The sequence below is a fragment of the Lissotriton vulgaris genome, chromosome 11 (assembly GCF_964263255.1).
Source record: "Lissotriton vulgaris chromosome 11, aLisVul1.2, whole genome shotgun sequence".
In the NCBI taxonomy this organism is placed as follows: domain Eukaryota; kingdom Metazoa; phylum Chordata; class Amphibia; order Caudata; family Salamandridae; genus Lissotriton; species Lissotriton vulgaris.
Window position 1 is genome coordinate 173,096,902 of NC_141699.1, and position 26,346 is coordinate 173,123,247.

The 26,346-nt window shown below is 47.6% G+C and overlaps 1 protein-coding gene across 1 annotated transcript in view; it reads left to right on the forward strand.

Moving 5' to 3' along the window:
• The first annotated feature begins 6,489 nt into the window (after positions 1-6,489).
• Positions 6,490-26,346, forward strand: part of ERP29 (endoplasmic reticulum protein 29) — a 120,596-nt gene continuing 100,739 nt past the window's right edge. The window contains exon 1 of the mRNA XM_086943076.1: positions 6,490-6,649. Coding sequence (XP_086799202.1) covers positions 6,524-6,649 — 126 coding nt within the window. The 5' untranslated portion in view covers positions 6,490-6,523. The remainder of the gene's footprint in view (positions 6,650-26,346) is intronic.

The window sequence follows — 26,346 nt, forward strand, 5'->3', positions numbered from 1 at the left end:
GCATTGGAAATGCAATAGGTCTCGCATTAGGAAAGTTTGAGCTATTGGTATTGTAAATGACACTTTTTTTATTTACGTGTTGGTTTTGAAAGTAGCAAAATTAATAGCTTTGTCAGTTACAATGTCAATAGTTTTAACTTTTGCAAATGTGACACCTATAGCATTTGTAATGCAATGTGTGTTGTATTTACGTGACTTAGATGTCTTGATATTACAAATAACAATGGCTTTTAATTTTGTAAATAATTAATACTTAAATAAAAGTAATTGTAATTTATAATGGCCATAGCTTAAACGTTTGTAAATAACTTTTGTGAAGATTATGTTCAGTGTATTTTATTGTGACAAAAATCCAAGAACATTGCATTTGCACCTACACACACACAGAGCCACACACATATAGATGTGGTGGTGGTGGTGGATGTGGTGGTGGTGGTGGTGATGGTGGATGTGGTGGTGATGGTGGTGGATGTGGGGGTGGATGTGGTGGTGGATGTGGTGGTGGATGTGGTGGAGGTGGTGGATGTGGTGGTGATGTGGTGGATGTGGTGGTGGTGGTGGATTTGGTGGTGGTGGATGTGGTGAAAGTGGTGGTGGATGCGGTGGTGGATGTGGTGGTGGAAGTGATGGTGGTGGATGCGGTGGTGGATGAGGTGGCGGATGAGGTGGTGGATGTGCTGGTGGATGTGGTGGTGGTGGATGCGGTGTTGGATGTGGTGGTGGTGGTGGTGGATGTGGTGGTGGATTTGGTGGTGGTGGATGCGGTGGAAGTGGTGGTGGATGTGGTGGTGGTGGATGTAGTGGTGGTGGTGGATGTGGTGGTGGATGTGGCGGTGGATTTCATGGTGGATATGGAGGTGATGGTGGATGTGGTGGTGGATGTGGTGGTGGTGGATGTGATGGTGGATGCGGTGGTGGTGGTGGAAGTGATGGTGGTGGGTGTGGTATATATAGTGGTGGTGGATGCGGTGGTGGATGAGGTGGTGGATGAGGTGGTGGTGGATGTGGTGGTGGTGGATGCAGTGGTGGATGTGGTGGTGGTGAATGCGGTGGAAGTGGTGGATGTGGTAGTGGATGTGGTGGTGGATGCGGTGGATGTGGTGGTGGTGGTGGATGTGATGGTGGATGTGGTTGTGATGGTGGATGCGGTGGTGGTGGTGGAAGTGATGGTGGTGGGTGTGGTGGATGTAGTGGTGGTGGATGCAGTGGTGGATGCGGTGGTGGATGAGGTGGTGGTGGATTTGGTGGTGGATGTGGCAGTGGTGGATGTGGTGGTGGTGGTGGATGTGGTGGTGGTGGATGCGGTGGAAGTGGTGGATGTGGTGGTGGATGTGGTGGTGGTGGTGGATGTGATGGTGGATGTGGTGGTGGATGTGGTGGTGGTGGTGGTGGATGTGGCGGTGGATGTGTCGGTGGATTTCATGGTGGATATGGAGGTGATGGTGGATGTGGTGGTGGATGTGCTGGTGGTGGTGGATGTGATGGTGGATGCGGTGGTGGTGGTGGAAGTGATGGTGGGTGTGGTGGATGTAGTGGTGGTGGATGCGGTGGTGGATGAGGTGGTGGATGAGGTGGTGGTGGATGTGGTGGTGGATGTGGTGGATGCGGTGGTGGATGTGGTGGTGGTGGTGGATGTGGCGGTGGTGGATGCGGTGGAAGTGGTGAATGTGGTGGTGGATGCGGTGGATGTGGTGGTGGTGGTGGATGTGATGGTGAATGTGATGGTGGATGTGGTGGTGGATGTGGTGGATGCGGTGGTGGTGGTTGTAGTGGATGTGGTGGTGGATGCAGTGGTGGTGGGTGTGGTGGTGGTGGTGCATGCGGTGGTGGTCGATGCGGTGGTGGTGGATGTGGTGGTGGTGGATGTGGTGGTGGATGTGGCGGTGGATGTCATGGTGGATGTGGAGGTGATGGTGGATGTGATGGTGGATGTGGTGGTGGTGGGGGTGGTGGATGTGATGGTGGATGTGGTGGTGATGGTGGATGTGGTGGTGATGTGGTGAAAGTGGTGGTGGATGTGGTGGTGGTGGATGCGGTGGTGGATGAGGTGGTGGATGAGGTGGTGGATGTGGTGGTGGATGTGGTGGTGGTGGATGTGGTGGTGGTGGATGCGGTGGTGGTGGATGTGGTGGTGGTGGATGTGGAGGTGGTGGATGTGGAGGAAGTGGTGGACGTGGTGGTGGATGTGGTGGTGGTGGTGGATGCGGTGGATGTGGTGGTGGTGGTGGGTGTGGTGGTGGTGGATGTGGTGGTGGTGGTGGATGTGGTGGTGGATATGGCGGTGGTGGATGTGGTGGTGGTGGATGTGGTGGTGGATGCGGTGGTGGATGTGGCGGTGGATGTTATGGTGGATGTGGATGTGGTGGTGGTGGATGCGGTGGTGAAGTGGTGGTGGATGTGGTGGTGGATGTGGTGGTGGATGTGGTGGTGATGGTGGATGTGTTGGTGATTGTCGTGGTGATGGTTGATGTGGTGGTGGATCTGATGGTTGATGTGGTGGTGGATGTGGTGGTGGATGCGGTGGATGTGGTGGTGGTGGATGCGGTGGATGTGGTGGATGCAGTGGTGGTGGTGGATGCGGTGTGGTTGTAGTGGATGTGGTGGTGGGTGTGGTGGTGGATGCGGTGGTGGTGGATGTGGCGGTGGTGGATGTGGTGGTGGTGGATGTGGTGGTGGATGCAGTGGTGGATGTGGCGGTGGATGTGATGGTGGATGTGGTGGTGGTGGATGCGGTGGTGAAGTGGTGGTGGATGTGGTGGTGGTGGATGTGGTGGTGATGGTGGATGTGGTGGTGATTGTGGTGGTGATGGTTGATGTGGTGGTGGATATGGTGGTGGATGCGGTGGATGTGGTGGTGGTGGATGCGGTGGTGGTGGTGGATGCGGTGGTGGTGGTGGATGCGGTGGTGGTTGTAGTGGATGTGGTGGTGGGTGTGGTGGTGGATGCGGTGGTGGTGGATGTGGTGGTGGTGGATGCGGTGGTGGATGAGGTGGTGGATGTGGTGTTGGTGGATGTGGTGGTGGTGGATGTGGTGGTGGTGGTGGATGTGGTGGTGGTGGATGTGGTGGTGGTGGTGGATGTGTTGGTGGTGGATGCGGTGGATGTGGTGGTGGATGTGGTGGTGGTGGATGTGGTGGTGGATGTGGCGGTGGTGGTGGATGTGGCGGTGGTGGATGTGGTGGTGGTGGATGTGGTGGTGGATATCACTGCACTGGGCTGATATGATCTTTGACAAAAAGTATTTTTCATTTCTTCTCTCCTAAGCCTGGACTTTAAGGTGACCCTATGGTGGCATATAATGCTAAGCACATAACCAATTTAGCATACATTCCATAGCACAACATAGTAAAACATACCACAACACTTTAAATATGTTTTTGTATGTGGTCGCTGCACATCCTGTTTTTTTTGTTTTATTATTTTAGAGTTTACTAATGTTATTGTATTTAATTATCAAACACAAATTATCTAGAAAAGAGGGCCTGATTTTCCTTTGTTTTAACTTTAAGATAGCTCAACGGGTTAAACACATTAGCTGAGACTGACGTTTTGCTATTAATTAACAGGTTCCCCGACATTATTAATGCAGCCTAAGCCATTCATCCTTCTGAGGTACGTAACTTTCATTGGCAGTGTTCTCTACATGAATACGCAGTTTGACAGAATGGGTCTATCATGTGAACTGTGGAACATTATGGAGAGGTGATTATTACTTGAAGCAAAAATACAGCCAATCACAGCAAAATGACTGCTACTGGCTAAACTGCTGTGATGTTTCTTTAGTTCCAAACAAGGAATCACGAGAGAGATTTGTTAACAAAACAAAATTTGAAAAGAAATATAACAGTGGAAGCAAACAAGGCATCCAATTTTTTAAATCCTGAACAGAGACAGTAACGTATTCATTGTGTAATAACGTATTCATTGTGTAAGAGAAAAGACAGTCAGAAAACAAAACGAAATACAAACCTACAGATAAGACAAGACGGAGGGCATTGCTGTGGGGAGGGGGGAGGAGAAATGCGACACAGCCGCAGCAGGGGGCGGAGCGGCGATGGGGGAGAGACACGGCCGTAGTGTGAAGCAGCAGGGGCACTGAGGTACGTAACTTTCATTGGCAGTGTTCTCTACATGAATATGCAGTTTTACAGAATGGGTCTATCATGTGAACTGTGGAACATTATGGAGAGGTGATTATTACTTGAAGCAAAAATACAGCCAATCACAGCAAAATGACTGCTACTGGCTAAACTGCTGTGACGTTTCTTTAGTTCCAAACAAGGAATCACGAGAGAGATTTGTTAACAAAAAAAATTTGAAAAGAAATAGAACAGTGGAAGCAAACAAGGCATCCAATTTTTTAAATCCTGAACAGAGACAGTAACGTATTCATTGTGTAATAACGTATTCATTGTGTAAGAGAAAAGACAGTCAGAAAACAAAACGAAATACAAACCTACAGACAGCACAGATAAGACAAGACGGAGGGCATTGCTGTGGGGAGGGGGGGGGAGAAATGCGACACGCGGCATGAGGGTGTGAAGCAGCAGGGGCCTGAGGCGCGGCCGCCTTTGATGTGGTAATGCGAGGCAAGCGGCTGGTGGCATTGTGCACGCGCTTTCACATGCACTGGAAGAAATCGCCTGGGAATCGCCTTATCTCGGTAAGCTCTGGTTAAGTGCCTATATATCGAGCTCCCGCTCTCAATGCGCATGCGCATTGAGATAGGTCGCTCGACCTAAAAACAGATTAACACGACAACAGTCAGGCAGAGGATGCGATCCCGCTAGGGCAGCGGGGGGCGGGGTCGTGGCGGCAGGCTCAGCGAGGCTGAGTGCAGCAGCGGGAGGAGGGCACACGCCGCAGCTGGTGGCCGTGCGGTGCGGGGGTGTCCTGGGAGCACCTGTAGTGTGCGACAGCTCAGATTGGGGGAGGGGCACTGCACCTAACGCTCCTATTTAGAGGACATCATACCATGGCAGACTGGTCTTAGATTCAATGTTTAAGGAGTTCTACTACAAGCCAGTAAGTAATCCTTTTTAAATGATTGTTGATAAGCTTTGAACTTACAAAATCTGTAGCCTGCGGTCCGGACATACAATCAAAAATTTTACAGCAGTTCGCATGGGACGGGCGGAGGGTGGAGAGTGCAGACGGGGGTGCGGGGAGCAAGGAACGTTCATGCATATTTGTGGAACTGTCAACAGATAGAACGGTACTGGTTGGACATTCATTGCATACTGCAATCGGTATTAGGGGTAGACATTCAGCCGGAAGCTCGAAGATGCATATTGAATGTCTGGGAACCTTCAAGATCTTAATGCATACACCACGCAGTGGGCCACACTTGCATACATGATCGCAAAATGTAACATCGCACAGTTGTGGGGAGCCAGTCAGCCGCCGCAAGTGGGAAGGTGGAAAGAAGATCTGGACTGGTGTATGTACAGAGAAAAGTCAGTCTTTATAGCGAGGGGATGCCCTGGGAAGTGGCTCAAGGTATGAGGAGCGTGGAACCGATATAAAGGCGACATCTGTCTTCCTCCAAGCCGTCATGTGTACCCGGACACTCTTGATACCCCTTAAAGTGTCTCACGTATTATTTGTGATTTATCTTGCATAATGTGAATTGTCTCTGTGATAGACGAAGCAGCCTGCTTGTATTTGTTGTGCTTCTATTTGGTCGGAGTGTTTAATTAAAAGAAATATTTTTAAAAATTACAGCACACGTGAATTAGAACTTTTAATTCCATTAAGAATTTGGAGGCGAAAATTATCCCACCTGTATCTGTTAAACCAAATTAACCAGATATGTTGTTTTGTCCTTGCCAGCCCTACAATTCCTACTGTAATATCAATATTCATGAACTGTCACAAAGTTTGATATTTCTTTTGTTTCAGAACAAAAGCAAGAATTATGCAAATGGCTGATTCATACAAAGGAAGATTGCCTTGCAGCAAGAAGAGGTAGATTACATGTTACAACTGTTTACCAGTGTTGTTTATTGGTGTGTTCTCCTTTTTAATAAGGACTGTCCTTACTAATCCTGGATCTTGTAGTTTTTTTTCTCCATGTATCTTGGGTACTGTAGTCAGTGACCATCTGTACATTTATTTCTCTATGGTTATGTTACAAGGCTGCTATTCTAAATAAAGCAAAGAAGAGAATGCATCCTCACCTCGGTGTTTTTAATTGAATTAGAAATTCTTGCTCACGTAAGCTATAAAATGTTCAATTAACAGAAAATAATCTGGAAATTTCCAGTAAGTAATTACAGTATCAATTACGTTTTTTTATACCAGCCATGTGGTTAACTATAGTATGAAAATAAAGTGTGTAAATTCCGTGTCCTTTATTTCCTATTGCGAAAATAGCTTATCGCGGTCTTCTTAACGGTATTAACATTTCTAGTAATTAAACCTGCTTTGCATTGGTGGTACTGAAAGCTCAGACAGGATACACGCGTGCTGCCCATCCTCCCACGTCGCAGGCATCGATCCGCTCATGTGATCCATTCTCGCCATGGCTGCGTCAGGCAGAGGTGCCGCTGCGGCTCTCGCGCTACTTTTATTTGCGCTATGTTTGAAAAGTAACGATGCTCTGCATACCAAGGGAGCCGTGCCTCTGGACACCCTCACCTTCGCAAAGGTAAACGCGCCGAGATGATCCGTTATTTTGTCTGTCCTTCTCACGTACTGCTTTTCGTTTCAACGCTATCGGTTTTGTGATCCACCTCACCCCGTTACAAAATACACATTTAAAATTACTAATTTTTCACGTGGCCGGCTTTCCTGTATTCCGTAAGCTTCATGTGACGTTTGCGCTCCTGCCATAACACAAAAGAACTAAAATTACATTAAATTCTGCCGCTCATGCTTCACAGACGTACGAGGCTGGTTTCGTATACAAAATATTGGTCCTTGGGGCTACACCGCTGCAGTTATTTCTCCTCTTTAAAACTCTTATTTCGCTAGACACTGTTTTGCTATAATTAATTATAGTTTTCATATAAACGGAACCACCTGCCCTGGCTGGGAAACAACCAATGCGGAAGGGACAGGTTAGCGTCGGTGCTGATTTGGACCAATCGCGTGTAGACAAGTTTTCGGGTTTCAGGAAGCGTCTTGGAACCCAATGAAGCGGTGACTGGCTCGGCAGCGCCAGCATTTCCATCTATTGGCTATGGGAAGGGTGAGCGCCGATGTTTGCATATTTAAATTCCCAGAGACTCTGGGCTTGCGCACGAGAGAATGACAGTGACCGAGAGCTCTTCAGCCCGCCGGCTAACATTCAACAGTTCTACAAATGGGCCGGTTCTGAGGTCCGGCACTTTTTTTTATTTTGAGTGGGAGAGTAACGGCGCTTCTCAAGGGAAACTTAATACTTTTAATTGGCGAGTACAGGCACTTCTAAGAAATAAGCATTTCAAGCACTGCCTGGAACACCACTTGTAATATATTTTAGGTGGATTATGCAATTACTAGAGCGATCTGTGTGTACTTTCTATTCACTAGCAACAGTCAACAAGGGCTTTGCTTTAAACACGTAGGCCACATAACTGTATTCTGCTGGCCTCGAGTCGGGGGTACCCGGCTTCCACCCACTATTTTTACAGGGTGGACGCCGTCCCCCCTGCCAGGAAGTCGGGCCCCACAGAAATATGTTGAACATGTCCCAGTGTAAAACACCGGAACACGTTCAGCAGCACCTGTACATTGTATACTTTCCATTCCCAGCAGCAACGTGCAGGTAGGGAGGCTTTTTCACCTCCAGGTGGGCAGAAGTTAAAGGGCCATCAGGCCTCCTTTTGTTTGTATATACTGACTGGGGGCTGCCTGGAACCTTACATTTAAATGTAAATGCCACAGAGGGAAACTAAAGTACATGAAAGGGTAAACCCAGATAAACCACTGGAACCTGGGTAAGGTACTGTACAAAATAAGGTTGGTCCCAGTTGTACAGTTCAGAAACACAAACGTAAATAGGTGCCAGCAGGCATTAATTCAATAATACATCAGAATATTCAGTACAATATTGTTTAATCATATTGTTCATCATAAATGATGTACAAACCCAGTATTAAATCTGGAGTTACGTATCAAAACAAGTGGGGGAGAAAAATAAGGGGGGGGGGGGAGTGGTGTGTACTTGATGAGGATTAGGAGAGTGGAAAAGAGGGTAGTGACATTAAATAAATCACACCATTATATACACAAGAGGCTGGCTTGACTTGGCCAAACATTTACATGACAACAGATAAAAAAACAATTTTGTTGGAACTCTATTGTCACAGTGAGAAAGTACTGTTGACCCAACTGACGTAGGGCAATGGCGTAGTCGATGTTTCGACCCCAAAAGAAAGAAGGTGATTTAGGTCCTTACAACGGGGTCTTCTTCAGGACAGGGTGGGGGGCACCTCGGAATTTGACAAAAGGAGTACTTAGTGACTAATGTGGTAGCCATTGTACGGTTAAAAGAAAAGGTTAAAAAGAAAGTTAATGACCATGGAACACCCCTGACTGGATGGTAATTGTAATGTAGGTGGGCCCATGGGCTCCTGATAGCCAGAGATGTGGGCCGATGTCAACTGCAAAACAGGGTGGCATCCATAAAGTGATATTTCTCAGAAAACAATGGGTGGGTTTAAGATAAGAAACGTTGACTACGCCACAAACTAATGCCTTCTGGCACCTATTTATGTTTGTGTTTCTGAAGTGTACAACTGGGACCAACCCTATTTTGTACAGAGGGAAACAAAGGCACACAGCTTGCCTTCTCTTCACAGGTACTTAAGAAAGGCATGCTTTTGCCTTTGTTCTGCCCCTGTATATAAATGCAGACACTAAGACTGTCAGGTGGGTTAGTCTGTCCCAGTATTTACACAAATAAGGTAAATATCACTATTTTATTTCTTTTATATCGCTACGTCGTGACGTTATGGGGCCATTTGCATGTTATCTTACTTGGTCAGTCCCCCTACTTCTTTTTATAGGACTTGTGCCCTGGTATTCTGTAACCTAGCACGGGTAGTACACTAAAGGCCACATTCTGTGCACCCCAAGTAATTCTCATGGAACCAGATACAGACATTAATTTTTCTATCACGATTATGAGATTCGGTGTTCCTGATTTTTTGATATAGTTTTTTTCGTGAGTATCATAATGACATGTTACATTACAGTAAATCCTATAAAGAACTGAACACCTTCTGCATGGGTGCTCCCAGGTCCCCGGACACCCCATCCAGGTTACGACTTTAAGCATTGAATCTCGACTTCTCTCGCCAGCAGTTGTTTAAGTTTCTCTACCTCCTGTGATGCATCTTGTCTCCATAATCGCTCTCGTGTGCATCTTATGGCTCCTCAGTGTCCAGGATGTCTTCTGTCTCCACCCACTAAGCCCATATCTTCTCGAATTTGTGCGGGCAAATGCGAGACAGGGTTGGATTTGGATTAAAAATCGGCCCAGGCACAGCGGGCATGGCCAAGCACCTAAAATGCCGGACACACACTGAAGGTGCTCCTCATCCTATCCCCTAATTATCCTGGTCATCCTGCCATCCAACGGGCCTAAATCGCCATCACCCACACGGATGTGCGGTTGAACTCACTGCACCCTTTGCTGTGCTCCCCGGGATCGCGTTTTGTATGGTGCCGGTGCCTCTGGAAACGTGGCCTGCTGCCTTGCGGAGGCCTGGCTCTGGCCTACCTGCTCATGACCTCTCAGCCCTTGCCAGGCTCTGGTTCCTGCTCTGCTGCCCCTGCACTGGCCAGGTCCTCGTGTAGCCGGTGGCCTTGATGCAGAGACCGATCTCCTCCTTAGGGGCTGGCCGACACTACCACTGGGCCCTGCATGTTGCTGTATGCACTTGAATGGAAACACACCATGGTCCTCCCACTTATGAAAAAAGCCAATGCTGATCCGGCGAAACCATCTAATTTCCGTCCGATCTCCTTACTCCCATCTTTCTCTAAAATATTAGAAAAACATTTTAACCAGCAACTGACGGACGCATTTTGTTGATTTTCCCCAAAATGTAGCATTCTTCACAGTCCGGTTTCAGAGCTGGCTTCACTACTGAAACTACTCTTCTTGGAGTCACGGAAACATTGCGTCACCGTCTAGATATGGGTTAAACTGTGGCACTCATTTTGCTTGATTTGAGTGCTGCTTTTGACACAGTATCGCATACCGTGTTATTAAAAGCTTTACAATCGCCTGGCATGGTCAGTGCAGCACTCAATTGGCTCACTGATTTTCTGGCCAATCATACTTTCCAGGTATTTTCTTCGTCAGCCAGTTCTAAGATCCATGCTTCTCCTCACGGAGTACCGCAGGGTTCCATTCTCAGCCCACTATTGTTTAATGTCTATGTCAGACCTCTGGCGACAATCGCCGAAGATGCTGGGTTGACTATTTTTTCCTACGCCGATGACACCCAGTTAATCTTCTCCCTCTCCACTAAAGAGGCATCTAAGCCATCATCCCTTCAGTCGGGTCTGCAAAATATTGCAGGTTGGATGCAAGCCAACTTGCTTAAACTTGACGGCGAAAAAACAGAAGTACTAATTTTGGGGAAGATTAAAGATCTCTGGGGCCCCCAGCATTGGCCTCCTGAAATGGGTGGTCTTCCCCAACCCGCGCACCAGGTCCTCAATCCAGGTGTGATCATTGAGGATCAGTTTTCAATGAAGCATCAAGCAGTTAAGGTGGCTTCAACCTGCTTTGAGTTAAATGGAGAAGCACTCCTTTGCAACTGACTGAACACAATATCTTCAATGGATTAATTAGTTAGTTTGGCCAAGAATATTTCAAAATCTTTAAACTATGCGTGCTGCAGTGGTGGCACGTTTGCCTCTGCCGTGGCTATTATCAAACCTTCCTACCTCGAGCCATTCAGACTCGACCACCACACACTGTTGCTGTGGATGGTTCCCACCTAATTCTAATACATTTTCCTCAACTATCTTACAATTTTTAAATTACTGTCTCTTTACTTTTTTACAAAAAATATGATTCAACGCAACAAAAGCTTCAACTTCAGCTTTATGCTTGATTGCAAAGACTTTTTACAACCATTGTAATAACACATTAAACTTCATAGCATTTCACATTTAAACACAATATGTTTCGTATCGCTTTAGTTGTCTTTTCAGCTGTCCGATGTTAGCTCCATGCATTTCGGGCCGTGGGAAGGCCCTTCATCAGGAGCCTCAAATCTAAGAAAATCTAAAAAATACATAAACTTCTTTTAGAATAACTTTCTGATATTCAATACTGTTCATCAAAACACACCGTAAGAAGCCATCATATCATTGCAAAAGAATACATTTCAACACATTGCATTAGCAATATAGACCAATTCGACTTTAAAACGCTGTCACCTTTCAATAAACAAAAAATGTTTTTAAAAGAAGAACCCGTCACCACACCATTGTGCGTGAAACAGAACCAAAGTAACAACTCACTGGTCAGACAATCCTTAATATTCCTTCCGTTCTGAAAGAACTGAGATGACTGTCTTACTAACGTTAAAAGCAAACTCCAATCTCTACCTACTTAGTTTAAAAACTGGAATCATCTGACCTTCACTGATAGAATTAACCGAATGCTCAATGTTCAATTCCAACTGTAAGACTCGGCTCTCATATCTGTCTGCAAACAAACAATACACGTCACTCATGTTCATCTGGAAGCTCAACCAAGGTCTGTTATCTATTCCCCAAACCCGAACACGCATACCTTCCGGTTCTGCCAATAACAACTCTTCTTTAAAGGTGGCACATAGTCGCAATTCCGCCAGATTTTCTCAAGCTAATGAGCGCCTATCATTCTATTACGTACTCTCTTCCCGGAAACGCGTCCAACCTGTTCATGGAAATCGACGATCACCACCTCTCACAATACTGTGAGCGCCATCTTGGAAAAGTACACGAACTGTTCACCACCTGCATGTTCGAAATATATCTAATCATAATCACAAAAACCATGCAACTGCTCGGTTTCACTGACGCCCGGCAATCTATTATAATCTTCTCAGCCAACATCAAACATATTCTCAATGGCTGTCAACCCCCGACTCAACCATCACTGTGAACGCCATCTTGATAAAGTAACACACTCCATCTAACTCGAAACTCCCACTATTCAAAATCAAATGTACCACCACAACTGAGTGCTTAACAAAAATATGTGAAATCAAAAATCAACCTGCTTTACCATCCTAAAGTGGCTCAATAAAATCCTTTGGATGTTGCCTGGTCCCACGCAAAGAACTGTGGTCCAGGCTCTTATTACTTCTAGGCTGGACTATGGCAACGTCCTGTATTTAGGAGCCAATAAGAAAGTGATACATAAACTTCAGGTGATGCTTAACTCGGCTGCCAGGTTACTCTGCCAGGTTCCCAGAATGGCTTCCATCTCAGGCTCGCTCTGTGACATTCACTGGCTCAGAGTGGAGAACCGCATTAAGTTCAAGAGCACTGAGTTATATGCACAAAATCAATTCTGGTACAGCACCTCAGTACCTGAATGCCTTAGTCCATCCTTATCACCCACTGTGCCTTCTTCGTTCTTTTTCTCAGGCAACATTTTTGATTCCCAGGACCAGACTGTCGTGAATGTGTGGTCAGTCCTTTTCTTGTCTGGGCCCCTCTTTGTGGAATTCACTCCCTGTGTCACTTCGTTACGAAACCATCTATGCAAACTTCCGAAAATGTTTAAAAACGTGGTTATTCAATCAATAGTCTTGTTCTACTCTGTTCATGTCAGGCAGCACCGGGAAACCTCTGGGTAGCTGTGCGCCTTATAAAATTAAAAAACAATAACAATATCCTTGGGCTCCCCTTCGCAAGGCCTCCATTTCGCCTGTGACTGGACTGGTGCTGGTGTCCGTGTTCCACTCACGGCTGCACTTTGTGAGGCCCTGCTGGCGCTGGGCTGGCTGGAGGCGGAGCTACCTCAAAGCTGCTGTGTGCTGATGCGGCGGTGCAGGCCGGGCCTATGATGGCGGTGGAGGTGCCTTGGGCCTGAGCCTGACCTGCTGTGCATCAGACGGTGTGGAGGAGGCTCTGGTAAGTAGGGAGAACGGCCCCTCACGCGTACCTGCTTCCGATCTGGCTCTGAACTGGTGCCTGGGGCTTGTGGAGGGCTGTGGACTGCCCCTGAATCCTCTTGGCTCGACCACATCTTGCAGGGACTGAGGCGGGGGCCCTTTGCTGCTTTGTGGGGTTGACGTGTTGTGGCTCCCCTCTTCTTTTCACCCACGCTTTCTACCTTTGATCTGGAGCTACCGTCAGTGGATTGTTGTGTCGAACACGAGGCGTGCTCAGACCGGGGTGGCCCCAGCAGTCAGTGGTGTGGGCCTGCTGGAACCGGTGCTAGTGTAATACATGTTTATGTTTATGTTTTGGCAATTGTTATAGCGCGCAAATACCCCGGGGTGTCTTGGTGCCCTGCCTTTGTACTCCTCTGGACATAGGTGGGATGCTATGATTATAACTGAGCCTCATTATTACACTATTTTTCCTCTCTGTCAGTGAGGTTGTGGTAGATAACTGGCTAGGGGAGTAGTGTGGAGAGATGCTGGGAAACCTGACCAGGCTAGTGATATTGGCCTCTACTCACTGCAGTTATGTTGCTGGACTGTTGAAGGTGTGCCTTTCATATAAAGTAGCCTTGTGGAGTACGCTGGTGGCATTTATCCTGTGTGTGGGAAGAGCACAGAGTTCCATCAGGCTTTAGGCCCCCTACACGATGCATTGCAAAGGGGACGGTGGCACTCGCACCTCCTGCAGTTTATTGTTGGACAGCACAGGGGTCAGTTCGGGCCTAGGCTGTCCAGTCCTCTACTGTGACCATGTTTTCCTGGCGTTGGACTGACCAGTCGACACCTCATAACGTGGATTGAGCGCATTGGGATAGAGGCCGGCACAGGTTGATGCCCCCTGGGAGTTCTTCCCCTCCTTGTGTCAGTGCATTGCAAGTCTATTGTGCTGCCTGACTCCAATGCCCAGTGCTCAGCAGCTGGCCATGGGCCGCCTTCGCTCAACTTCTACCCAAGGTAGTCCCGCTCAGGGTGCGGCTTGGGAAACACTGGGAAGTGCAAGGAATTCTGCCAAGCGGACCTCTCGATTAAACTGGACTCATTACTATCTGCTGTGGAGCGGATTGGCACAGCGTTGGATCAAACTCTGACCTCTCTTGAAGGCAGAATAGACAATGTCACCTCTTATTTCATGCTCCTCCGTGCCGAACATTGGAAATTGCCCGAGAGGGTTCACGGAGCCGAAGCTGCACTGGAAAAACTACAACCCAAAACTCGCAATCACACTGTGACACTACAGGATCTGCTGGACTGGGTCTGCAACCTCGAAGAACAGCTGGACGATGCAGAAGGTTACTCGCGCCGCAACAATGTGCAGGTGATTGGCCTCCCGGAGGGGGCTAAGGGGCGCGATGCGGTTGGGTATGCTGAGTCCTAGCTTAAGGAACTGTTCCATCCTGGGACACTCTCCCCTCAATATGTTGTGGAGCGGGCGCACAGAGACTTTGTCCATAAACCTCCTCCTGGAGCTCGCCCTTTCCTAATTTGTCTGTTGAACTTTTGTGACCGCAAGGTGATATTTAGAGAAATCGGGCCCCACCCAGGGCCCAAGCTACAGAACGTCTCTGGCTTCCCAGACTATACTGCACAAGTGCAGAGGAGACGTCCTAACTTTGGTGCATTGAAACAACAAATGAGAGCCAAGGACATACGCTACTCTCTTCTATTCCCAGCCAGCCTCCGGTGATTCACAGTGGCACAACGCAGTTCTTCGACTTTCCATCTGATGTTTGGGACTGCTTTGTTTGGGACTACTTTGAAGAAAAAAACTTGGTGACGGTCCCTAGGCCACAAGAAGACGCCTCTTCACAGAGGCGATACAGGGGAAGACATCAGACGGGTAGGGGCGGTGGGTCGCAACGTCGTAACTCGCCTGTCAGTGCCCCAAACCCTGAGCTGATTCTGATGTCCAGATGCCTTGCACATTACTTCATCCCTCCAATCCGCTGTACGGACACCTGGGACCATTTCATCACCCTCCAGCTCTGGCGGAGACACTGACTCTCTACAGGCATGGTCTGCTGATCGAGACCCTCCGCACCCTCCAGTGGTCACATTTCAGACATCGGACAATATTGTCTAGTATAGTAGTCACTCACTTGTCTCCATAGTATGTATCTGTAGCCTATCAGTGACCTGTCACGGATCCTCACGCCCACAAACCAACACATTAAACCGCACAATCGCATCACAATCCACGTCTTTAGGAATGCCCTTGGAAACCAGTTCTTAGGGCTATGTAATCAGGGGATGAGTCGTTAACAGCCCCCTCCCTCTCACTCAAACCCCATTTGCTGTCTAATACTGACTTCACCTTAATCGCCATGGTTAGGCGTATAAGTTTGGGTTAATCCCAGTTTGAGGTTCACTCTTTTGCAGTTCTTACACCTAGATTGAATAATATAATTTTTCTCCCTTTATATGTTGCCCTACATAATGACCTGCAGCCATTTCTGCTACGTCAACACACACCTGTTGCTATGCTGTCCAGGTTATTTAAGCATACACCACACACATGATGGATATCAAAATCATTTTCTGGAACGATAGAGGCATTCACACCACAGCGTGAAGGTATGCCATATGCGCTTATTTGGGGCATAGATCTGCCGGGATTGCACTCCTACAGGAGACGCACTTGACCTATTTAGAAGCAGTCAGAATCCGGCACCGCTGGCGCGGCCATGTATATAGCACAAACTACTCCTCACAGGCCAGGGGCATCCTGATATAGGTGAAGGGGGAGGGGACCTCGTGGAGGAGGAGGTTGTTGTCGACCCGGCGGGGCGCTATGTATGTGTCAGGGGCAGGCTCAATGGTCAAGTCCTCCTATTGGGTTCCATACATGCTCCTAATTCTGACCAGAACGCATTTCTTGGTAGCCTCTCCACCACGCTATCTCGATGGGGAAATGTCCCTTGGTTGCTAGGTTGGGACTCTTCAACTCGGTCCTCGATGTCTCACTTGACCACTCTTCCCCCCCCCCCATGCACCCCCACCCCCAATCGCACCAATGCTTCCTCTAATGTGCCAGCCTTACAAGCCTGGCTAGGACACTTGTCCCTTATAGATTTATGGCGGGCACGACATCTCGACTTGAGAGTATACTCCTTCTACTCCCCAGTCAATGACCTCCAAGTGCGCCTTGACCGCATCCTGGCCACACCGGCCCTACTCCCCTTGATTGGAGATACTAGCTATCTAGGCCGTACACATTCAGACCGTAACCCCCAGATCATGTCACTTAGCTGGGAGGCAAGTTCCCCTTCACCTCCTACCTGGCCGTTGCAGACGGTGGCACTAGAGGACCAGTCCTTCCGCTGCTCCTTGGAAACCGCAGTTGTCAGATATTTTGCACAGAACATAGACTCTACAGGGTCCCCACTGGTGGAATGGGAGTCCTTAAAAGCTACTCCGAGAGGTCCCTGTCTGGGCCTAACCTGGAGCATCCACAAACAATTGGATACTTTGCTTGCCTCCATTAAGCGGAAACTCCTTCTTTGGGAAACGCTCTTAGTCACTCAACCGAAGGCATGTGCTTGGCTTGAGGCCGTGCAAGCAGACCAACTAGCTCTACTGGAAGAGTTGGGCTGTCACAATTACCTAGCTCACTCTAAACGCACCCATGGGACGTCAGACAGGTCAGGCAAACTCCTGCGTACCTGATTAAACCGGAACACCCACATCATCCCATACAAGCAAAAAAAGATGAGCTTGGTCAGTTGAGATATACCTAGAGGGACAGACATGAGGCCATGACCAGACATTTACACCACATTATATACATCTAGCACACATGGCGCGCTCAACAGAAAAAAATCCTTCCTTGATTCTGTACAACTACCTTCTCTATTGGTTGCCCAATTCCTAGAGCTGGACTCCCCCTCATCTGTGGAGGAGATTAGGGAGGCGCTACAGTCTCTTGCGTCAGAGTTTTTCAAGTCCTACGCGATGACACTGGTGCCCCGTTTACATGCACTCTTCATAGCAGCGCTTAACTGCACAGCTTTTACTCCCTCTCTTAGCACGGCGAATGTGGTTTCCCTGTTGAAGCAGGCAGGGATCCCACAGCCCTAGAATCCTGCAGACCACAATCGATTCTTAATACGACTATTAAAGTTCTTGCAAAGACCCTCACCAATCGACTTGCTCCTCATGTGCCCTCCCTGGTATACTTATACCAAAATGGTTTTGTTCCTGCCGGGAACACCGCAGTTAATCTCCACCGCTACTTTAGAGTAGTCGAATAGGCCCCCCTTAATTGGCCCCGCTCAGGATGCCTTGTGCTAGACCTCGAGAGGGCGTTTAATTATCTGGAATGGGACTATCTCTTTGCTGAGTTGCCAAGGTTTGGCACTGGCCCATATTTCCTCAGCTTGGTTCAGCTGTGATATAGGCATCCAACGATCAGAGTCAAGCCAGGATCCTACATATCAGACGCTGTCCGAGTGGGTCGGGGGACATGTAATGGCTGTCCACTCTCCCCACTCCTCTTCACCCTGGCTGTGGAGCCCCTAGTGGTCTATATACATGCAAGGGTAGATATAGGCATCCCCTAAGGCGTTGACATACACTCAATCTCGTTATATGCCGATGACCTCTTATTTTATGCCAGGGATCTTCATGACATCCCCTACATACTGAACACAGCACTGTCGCAATTTGCCACGGTTTCAGGCCTCAGGGTTAATGCAGCAAAATCTACTATCTTTCCGTTCACATTGTGCACCCCAAAGCCGGGGCACTCATGGGGGGGATGTTCAGTGTCTTGGTTCACACGTACCTTTCATTATTTGGGTGTCTACATATATCGTACCAAAACCGTCACTAGAGCCACCTCCTCGATCTACTTGCAGATGATGTTCTGGAGGTCTCTCCCTCCGTCTATCTCAGGCAGAGTGGCTCTGGTGAAGATGGTGGTTCTTCCACGTCTGCTTGACTATTTTGCCACCCTGCCGATTTACATCCCCCCTCCTATTTCAGCAAATTCGAAAATAAGGTTAGGGATTTCATCTGGGGCATGTCTAGACACAGGTCTGTATCTGCCAGCAGCACAGGGTGGATTAGCAGTGCCTAATCTTGAACATTACTACTTAGTGGCCCAGTTACAATAGGTTCCTAGATGGTTGGCCTCGTGGCACTTAACAGACACCGCGACGCCTCGCCCTCCCCGACGCTTCGTGCTTTGCCTCGTATGTTCCACCCCTGCGCTAAACCTAGTAGAGTCGACTCCTTGTTGCTCTCCATAGCATCTAAGTGCTACAGTTGAAGTTTGTATATCAATCGCACTACCATACCATATGCCACTGCAATTCCACTGCTAGGGTCACCGAAAGGTGGTTCATCCATCACAGCGGCAGAGTTGCGCGGTTGGGAAGCCGCGGACATTCATGACACAGGCGACCTAGTCAGAGACTCAGCCCTGATGCCCCTATAAGGTTTAATCTCAGAAGGTGGTCTACCCCTAGGACACTTCCTACTACACAGTGCACGCATAGCCTCGCTTTCATCGAAGTGGGGTTCTCTATCAGAGGAGCCTCCCACACATCACCTGCTGCAATATCTCCACATAATGGGCACAGGAGGGCACTTGATACACTGGTCGCCTCCCCCCTTCGTCAACAGAGCGTGTCTACTGACCTCCCTGAGACCTCACTGGGAGGAGGACATCGGACGGGCTCTTTCCGAGAAGGAATGGGTGACAATACGAGAGCCTGACACATATCCCTCGCAACCAGCGCTTCAGACAGATACCATATTTTATTCTTCACAGCGCCTATCTCTCTCCTGCACTGATAAATACGTTTTTCCACCGAGATGATTCTGAATGCCTCAGATGCCACTCGCCCAATGCGGGACCTCCTACATATGTTATGGCATTACCCTGCATTGGGGGGTACTGGATGGGCGTAGTAACCACTCTGCCCCGCTGCACTAAACGTGAATTTCACTTTTAATGGGGGTGTACATCTTGCATCTCTTCACGAGGAGCAAGAAACACAAGGCTGCCACACGATTTTTAAACCTAGGCCTAATCACGGCGAAACGCCGGATTACTAAAAGGTGGAAGAACCCCACGGCACCCCACTTAATAGCCTGGCAACGCTCGTTGCTCAACTGGACCAGGGCAGAGGGCATGGCTTTAAAGAGGGAGGATCTGCTGGGGATTCGTAGGTTCTCCCTAGCTGGCGATTGGGGGGCCATAATGGAAGACTGACAAAAACAGGCAGCGCACACTGTAGACACGCAGGTAGGGGCGGTGATCTCAGAAACTCCGAATTGGCAATGCATTACCACTAATGGATCGCTACAAGTGAGATAGCGTATTGAAACCTCATCCGTCCTGGCAGTTCATAGTATCCACAAGCAGGTACTTATCTGTAGTCACATTTCTGGGCCTTAGGTCACGGGCAATCTCCCTATCCTTCAATCATGTTATTTTGTTCTCATTTTGTTGTACCCTTCTCCCACTGTTCATCGTTACTTAAAATAGCCCAAATTAATAGCCACGTCCATAAGGCATCAGTACCACTGCCATCCACTTGTTTACCTTTGTGGTCCTATCTGGTTTTCTCCATGTGATATCATATTGGCTTCATTCTGCTTTCGCCATAATGGCTATTGACGATGCTTCTGTTAGGCTAATACACACCAGCCAGTCATTGGTACTGATCTTTTGATTGTTGTGATGTAATGTATAGAATTTATGGAAATATAAATGCTAATAAAAAGATTTAAACCATAAAAAATCGTCCCAGCTCGCAAAAAAAAGCGGCGCATATTGCATTTTCACAAAACACTGCTTTGTCCACGTTTTGTAAAAAGAATGGGGGTGGTCTCTGACAGAGGCATGTTTTCTTAACATTACTTAGATTTTTAAAAAGATGCACAGATTAGTTCTCACTGGTGAAACACACCTGAAAACAAATGTAAATGTAGTATACTTGTAAAGCGCACAGCTGCCCCAGCAACAGGGCGTCCCGGCGCTGTATAACGCTGTGGAACCCTTCCTGGCTCTCCCTGTGAGATGCCCCTCCTGGGCACCCCCAAGGTGAAGCCAGGCATCCCAGTGTTGTTGGGGCCGTTGTGGAGATTAAGCAAGCTATTGCCCAGAGTTGCAGCGTGGGACCCCATGATTAGAGTATGCGCTGAGGCGAGGATTATCGAGTCCGCGGACATTGAGCCCAAGACCCTGCCGCGTCGGGACTTGAACCCTGGTCCCGGGCCTGATCTCTGCTTCAGAGTCTGCCCCTCTAACCAGTGAGCCACACTTCTCCACTTCTGCTCAGGCCCCCTGCCCCTGCTCAATATGCATACATGGGCAGGAGAGAAAGGGAGCGACACCTCTGCCCCTTGAGAAAAGGGAGGTAATGGACGGCCATCTGTCTCCAGAAAGGCCACTCAGGCACCCACTTGGCCCTGGTGGCATCCGAACAGCACACACACCGCCCAAATCGCCCCCCCACCCCTCAGCAGGCTGCCCAACAAAGTAGTCCACAGCTGGATCTCAGATACTGGCCCCTCTGCAGTTGCCCAAGTGCCCGCGTACCAATCCGACCCGGACTCTAGCATGATATACCACCTCCCCCGCGGTCATGCATCAGTCCATGTTCGCTAACCATTCTTCCACCGTGGGAATGTTTAACCCTCCTCAAAGCTGGAGCACTTTTTTCCTGGCCACCATCAATTCCATGTTACTGAACAGTAGTTTATAGCTATTCAGGGTCTGCTCCCTCCACAGATACCCACCATCACCAATTGCAGGGTCAAAGTGAGGGAGAAATCTAGAACCAATGATGATATCCTGCCTTGCACCATTTCCCAGTAGTCACGTAGTTTCGGGCACTCCCACAGTGTGCGGAGCAGGGTTCCTTTCTATCCACATCCCCTAAGGCATTGGTCGACATCCGACTGCCCCATTTGGTAAAGGTGAGTCTGTGTATAGTATGCCATGTGGAACAGCTTCAGCCCGACTAGATTGCTACCTCTCCTCAGTATCGATAAGCTTCCCCCCAAGCATCATTCTCCAGTCTCGCTCTTTTATTGCGTAGAGTCTCCTGAGGGAGCTGACTGTGTGAGAGGGGAGGCTTAGATTTGCTATACTTTATGTTTGTCATCTGACCCCATCTCTTGTAACCTTGCAGGATGTGTTTCACCTGTTGAAAGCCTAGATATTGATCCCCCTGACAGCTCAATTATGCCTGTAGTTCTGGTAACAGGATATTCCCCCCCCCCCTCCTTCCAGCCATCTGCCACTTTCAAGATGCTCAGTAGGTTCCATTTCCTTAGTCTCTCCACTTTATTTGGGCGTGCAAGTGGTGTTGAGTCCCAGAGCGGGGTCTCCAGCGTGACTCTGCCCCTCAAGGCTAATGCTACTGACGCTTCTAGCCATATCCTAAACGTCTGTGTAGTCCGGTTTGGCAGTGAGTTCAACTTGCCCACCCCATACAGCTACCCAATGTAACCCCCGGGGTCCATAGCCCTTCTGTCTGCAGAAATTGATGGCTTCTGCAGGGGCATGTGTACCAAGTTGTTAATTACCTGTAGCTGGATTGCCCAGTAATTTAATTCTAGGGTTGGGAGCCCAGACAGTTTCCGCAGTCTGTTCGCTGCGTCATCTTCCTTTAAAAACTCTTTTTGGATCCTGAATGGTGTATTCTGCAAGATATACAAGAACTTGGGGAAGTAGATCATTTTGGAAAGGGCCGCATGGCCTAGTTCAGAGACCGGGAGCTTTCTCCAGTGGGAGACGGCCCCTTTGTATTCATGCTGGATGTGCCACAGATTTTCCCAGAAAAAGATTTCCAGCTGTTCAGTCACATAGATGCCCAGGTACTGGTAACACGTTTGTTCCTATCTCGGTTGTAAGATGTGGCATTTCTGATGAAAATCAACAGGTGAGATACTGGGCAAAAAATATGCAGGTACCACTGCAAACAAGCATTGGAACACTCAATAGGTCTGGCTTATGTGAGAGATATTGGCCTTGACATGGTCTTTTAGCTGTGTTGTACAGCAGCAGGGCTGTGCAGCATGGTTAAAAGTGAGAAAAATAACAATTTGACGCAGCCTGTGATGGCTGCGTCATAGCATTTGTTTCCTAATGGTAGTTGGGTCAACATGGACAACGGTAGGAAGAATGTGAAGAACCAAGAAACAAAGACGACTGGAAGGTAAAAAAAGTGCTATGATATAGCCAGCACTGGCTGCATCATAGTACTTTTTTGCCTTATGATGAGTGGGAGAGGGGCAACAAAGACAACGGGATAGGGAAGAAGGAACATGGACAACGAAAGGTGGGAGGGAAGAAGCAACATGGATTGCGGGAGCACGGGCAGGAAGAAGTGACACGGCCGACTAAGGAGCAACACGGACCACATGAAGCAACACAGACATTGACAACTGGGGAAGAAGAAAGAAAACAATAGTACCTCAGCCGCAGCACGAGCTGCGGAAGGACACTAATCTAACGGAAGCCGTCATTACTTGGCCCATGCTCCTAACAAAAGAAGAGGAAGTAATTCTGGCACACGGTGGCCAATTTGGAGGCAGCAAATAAAAGTGACAATGAAGCCAACGAATGGTAAGCAATGGGCAAGCTCCGAATCCCTTTTAGTAAACAAAATGAATTGCAAGCCACCGCTCATGCACTGTCTCCGGCAAGAACAAAAAATAGTTTTGATTAGCTATCATTTCCATGGAGCACACAAATATCTGTGTAACATACATAGATTGAGAGCTGACTAAGTTTGAAATATTTCCAAATCCCCACTTATCGCTTGACTTTTTGAGACATAACATGCTCAATGACTGTAGAGTTAAAAGAGCGATCCATTTGACACAAACAACTGCTCCTAGCAAGGGCACAATTCAAACAAGCATTTGTAAATTGAATACTTCTTGCCTTTGGGATCTATTGTCTTTCAAAATGTTTTTTGTTATGCTGTACAGCATCCCGATGCTATGCAGGGCAGCTGAAAAAGAGGAACTAAGATAATTTTCTGGGTGAAATCATCCAGTATTCGGCATCTACAACATGACACAAAAGCTTTTATTTTTTGTTTACTGATGTGAGTTGATCAGTAAACAAAAAGAAGAAAAATAGCTGTGCAAGTGAGTGGGGGAAAGTAACACTCTTTGGGTTGGAATCATGGAACGTGGGGAAGCAAAAGGCCGCTGGTACAGCTGGTAGGAAGCGACACAAGGGCGCAGCAGGGTGTAGCAACACAGAGGGCACGTGGAGGGAAGCAAACAAAGGGGGGAACTTTGGGGTTGGTAAATGGAAAAGAGGGAGTGCAAAGTGTAGCTGGGGAAGAAGCACACAGGCAAGAAAGCAACAGGAGGAGAAAGAAGCTCTAGAGGGTAAGGGCATCAATAACTGGGGAAAGCATTCAGGCAGAGAAAGAGCAAAACGAGCCTGGCTCAGGGAGGAAGTAAACAAGGGAGACATCTGGGGAACACATATACTCGCATAGAGTGCTTAAACAAAAAGAAAAAGGTAGTACCTGAAAAATGAGCAGTAGAAGGATACTATTGTCCATGCTCAAGGAGAATGACAAATACAAGCAGAGGAAGTAAAGCTCACACAAGCTGCAAAATAAAAATCAAGAAAATGAGTGACAGTGAAGCAAACCAATGGTAAGCAATGGGCAGTAAAAAAAGTGTTTTCCCTTGGATTGACTCACAAACTCTGATCAGCTTTCAACCATCTGCCATACACGCTTCGTCTCTCAATTATGTACTGTTGATAACCCCACATATAATTATAAACATACACCAATGATTTAAATCACAATTTTTATGCAATTTACAGTAGTCTCGGTCAGTACTTAAAATTTTATTTTGTCATAAAAACATTTCATATCATAAATTCAAGAAAAGACAAAAACAAGTGCCATATTAAAAGTCATCAAAGATCTTGTTAATTCGATAGAATCTATGTTGTAGAATGTTGGAATATCTCTAGACTCAATAGTTCCTCGAATTTAACACCCCAGAAGCGTGTCTGCATTTCAGTGTGCAAACAGCTTACGCACCACCTTTATCAGGACTTTATAATGATTGTCTCTTTATCGGAAGTCGCACTAAAATCATGTGTGCCTTAAAAGTATGGTTAAATCCAGAGCTTAGTATCTGATTATTTGTTATTTTGGGCTCTTGCGGTAGACCTTGGGTTATCTGGATCAATAGTTGTCACGATACCGTGCGTAATAGGATAGGCTAACCTCGACCCTACAAGGACCTCTATTTTCATAAAAACCTTGCCATGTTTCTCCTTAAGCCCGACATATTGTATTCAAGCATACGTTTTCTGCGATTGCTGATAGTTCGGTATGTGTTCTCTTAGGCTTTATTTAAAATCTCCACATAATATTCATACGGATGAAGGAGAGCGTCTTCTATTCGCAATCAGGTGTACGTCATTCACCCTTCTATATGACTTCTACTTGGGCTGATATCTGATTTATGTCCTCTAGCGTCCGACGCAGCTCCGCGATCGGAAAATCAGCAATGGGCAGACTGTAAGCCGACTGTGAGTTTACAATACGTCTGGCAACACGCAGTGCATGTGCTTTCCAGTAGTCTAGTTCTAGTAAAAGGAATTCTTTATTATCCATCAAAGGAACTATTTGCAGATGGATGGCAATCCAAAGACAAAAAGGAGTCTCTAATTTCCCATACTCTCAGGGCTGCAGATGTAGTTTACACATTGAGTGTGTGCAAGGACTGCTGAATATTTATGTCACAGTGTTGACATACTATACTGGGGTAATTTACTAGAACTCTGGTATAGCTCAATAATAGCTGACAAAATCTGAGCAGTTTTTACTCACTGATTACAAGAGCTAACATCTGACCTGATACACATGCAAAGGAATATTTGAAGAAATGTGAACTATTTGAGCAATGCATTTTTTTATTTGTGAAGAAATTACTATTTATGACAGCAATAGGAGTTGACCACCACATGTTTGTGATAGTTTTCTTTAATTCAGTAAGCTGTTGAAAATATGTGACCTGCCAGTGAAGGCTACTTCCCGGATAACAGAAGCCGAATCCCTATTGTCTGAGGTGGAAGATGATGTATCCCATCAGGGCTCGACAAATCCACTCGCCCGCTCGCATTTGATATGGAAGAATGTATGAGGACGAGCTATTTTTAGGTCCTACTCGCCCTTTCTGGCGAGTAGGAAGTCAAACTAACTTTTGTCCTCTGTCTTTGAAAACAGAGCAAAAGTGACAAGTTAACACGATTTAAAGGCATTTTTATTGCTCACAAAGGGAAAGAGCAATAAAGATGCCATTAAATCTTGTTATCTTGTCACTTTTGCTCCGTTTTCAGAGACGGAGGTCAAGTGGGTTGCAGTCAGGTCGAGGGGATTTTCCATGGTACTAGACCTTTAGGTCTAGTACCATTTTTCGGATTTGTCGAGCCCTGCCCATCTGAAAGAACAGGTCAAGCAGCTACTATCCCACACCAACGAGCTCCATAGGCGGGCAGAAGACGCCGAAAATTGGTTGCGCCGAAAGAATCCCCGCCTGGTGGGAGTCCCTGAAGGGGCAGAACCAGCGCAGGTGGCTACCTATGTCGATGATTGGCTCAAATCCTGGATGCCACCGGGCACACTCTCAACGTGGTTTGTCGTGGAACGCGCCCACCATGCCCTCATACCCACACCGCCACTGGGAGCCCCACACCTGCCAATCACTGCCAAGATCCTAAACTTCAAAGATAGGGACTCCATCCTGCAAGAAGCTTGTACCCGTCCAACCTTGTCCTATCAAGGTCCCAAAGTAATGATTTTCACGGTCTATACTAAGGAAGTGCAGGTGCAAAGGAGATCATACTATACGGTAAAGCAGAAACTACAATCCCTTAATCTCCCATTCATACTCCTCTTTTCGGCCCGACTCAGGGTGGTCTTCCAAAACAAACCCCTTTTCTTTGACAATCCGGAGGCAGCATGGACCTGGGTAACTGAGGAATGTCCACTCCGCCCAAGGGCGACTGTCCGTCCACCGGACCCTCTGACAGCATCACAAACAACCAAAATTGAAATTGAAATTGAAAGTTCTTGATAAAGCGCACTGCGACCTAGCGGCTTCCTGGCGCTGAAGTAGACAGATGAAAAGGATGGATCTCTACTGAGGAAGTCAGCAGGAGAACGCTTCAGAAAATAGGAAGGTTTTAAGAGCCTTACGAAACTGTAGGTAGATTGGAATTGATCTAATGGTCAGC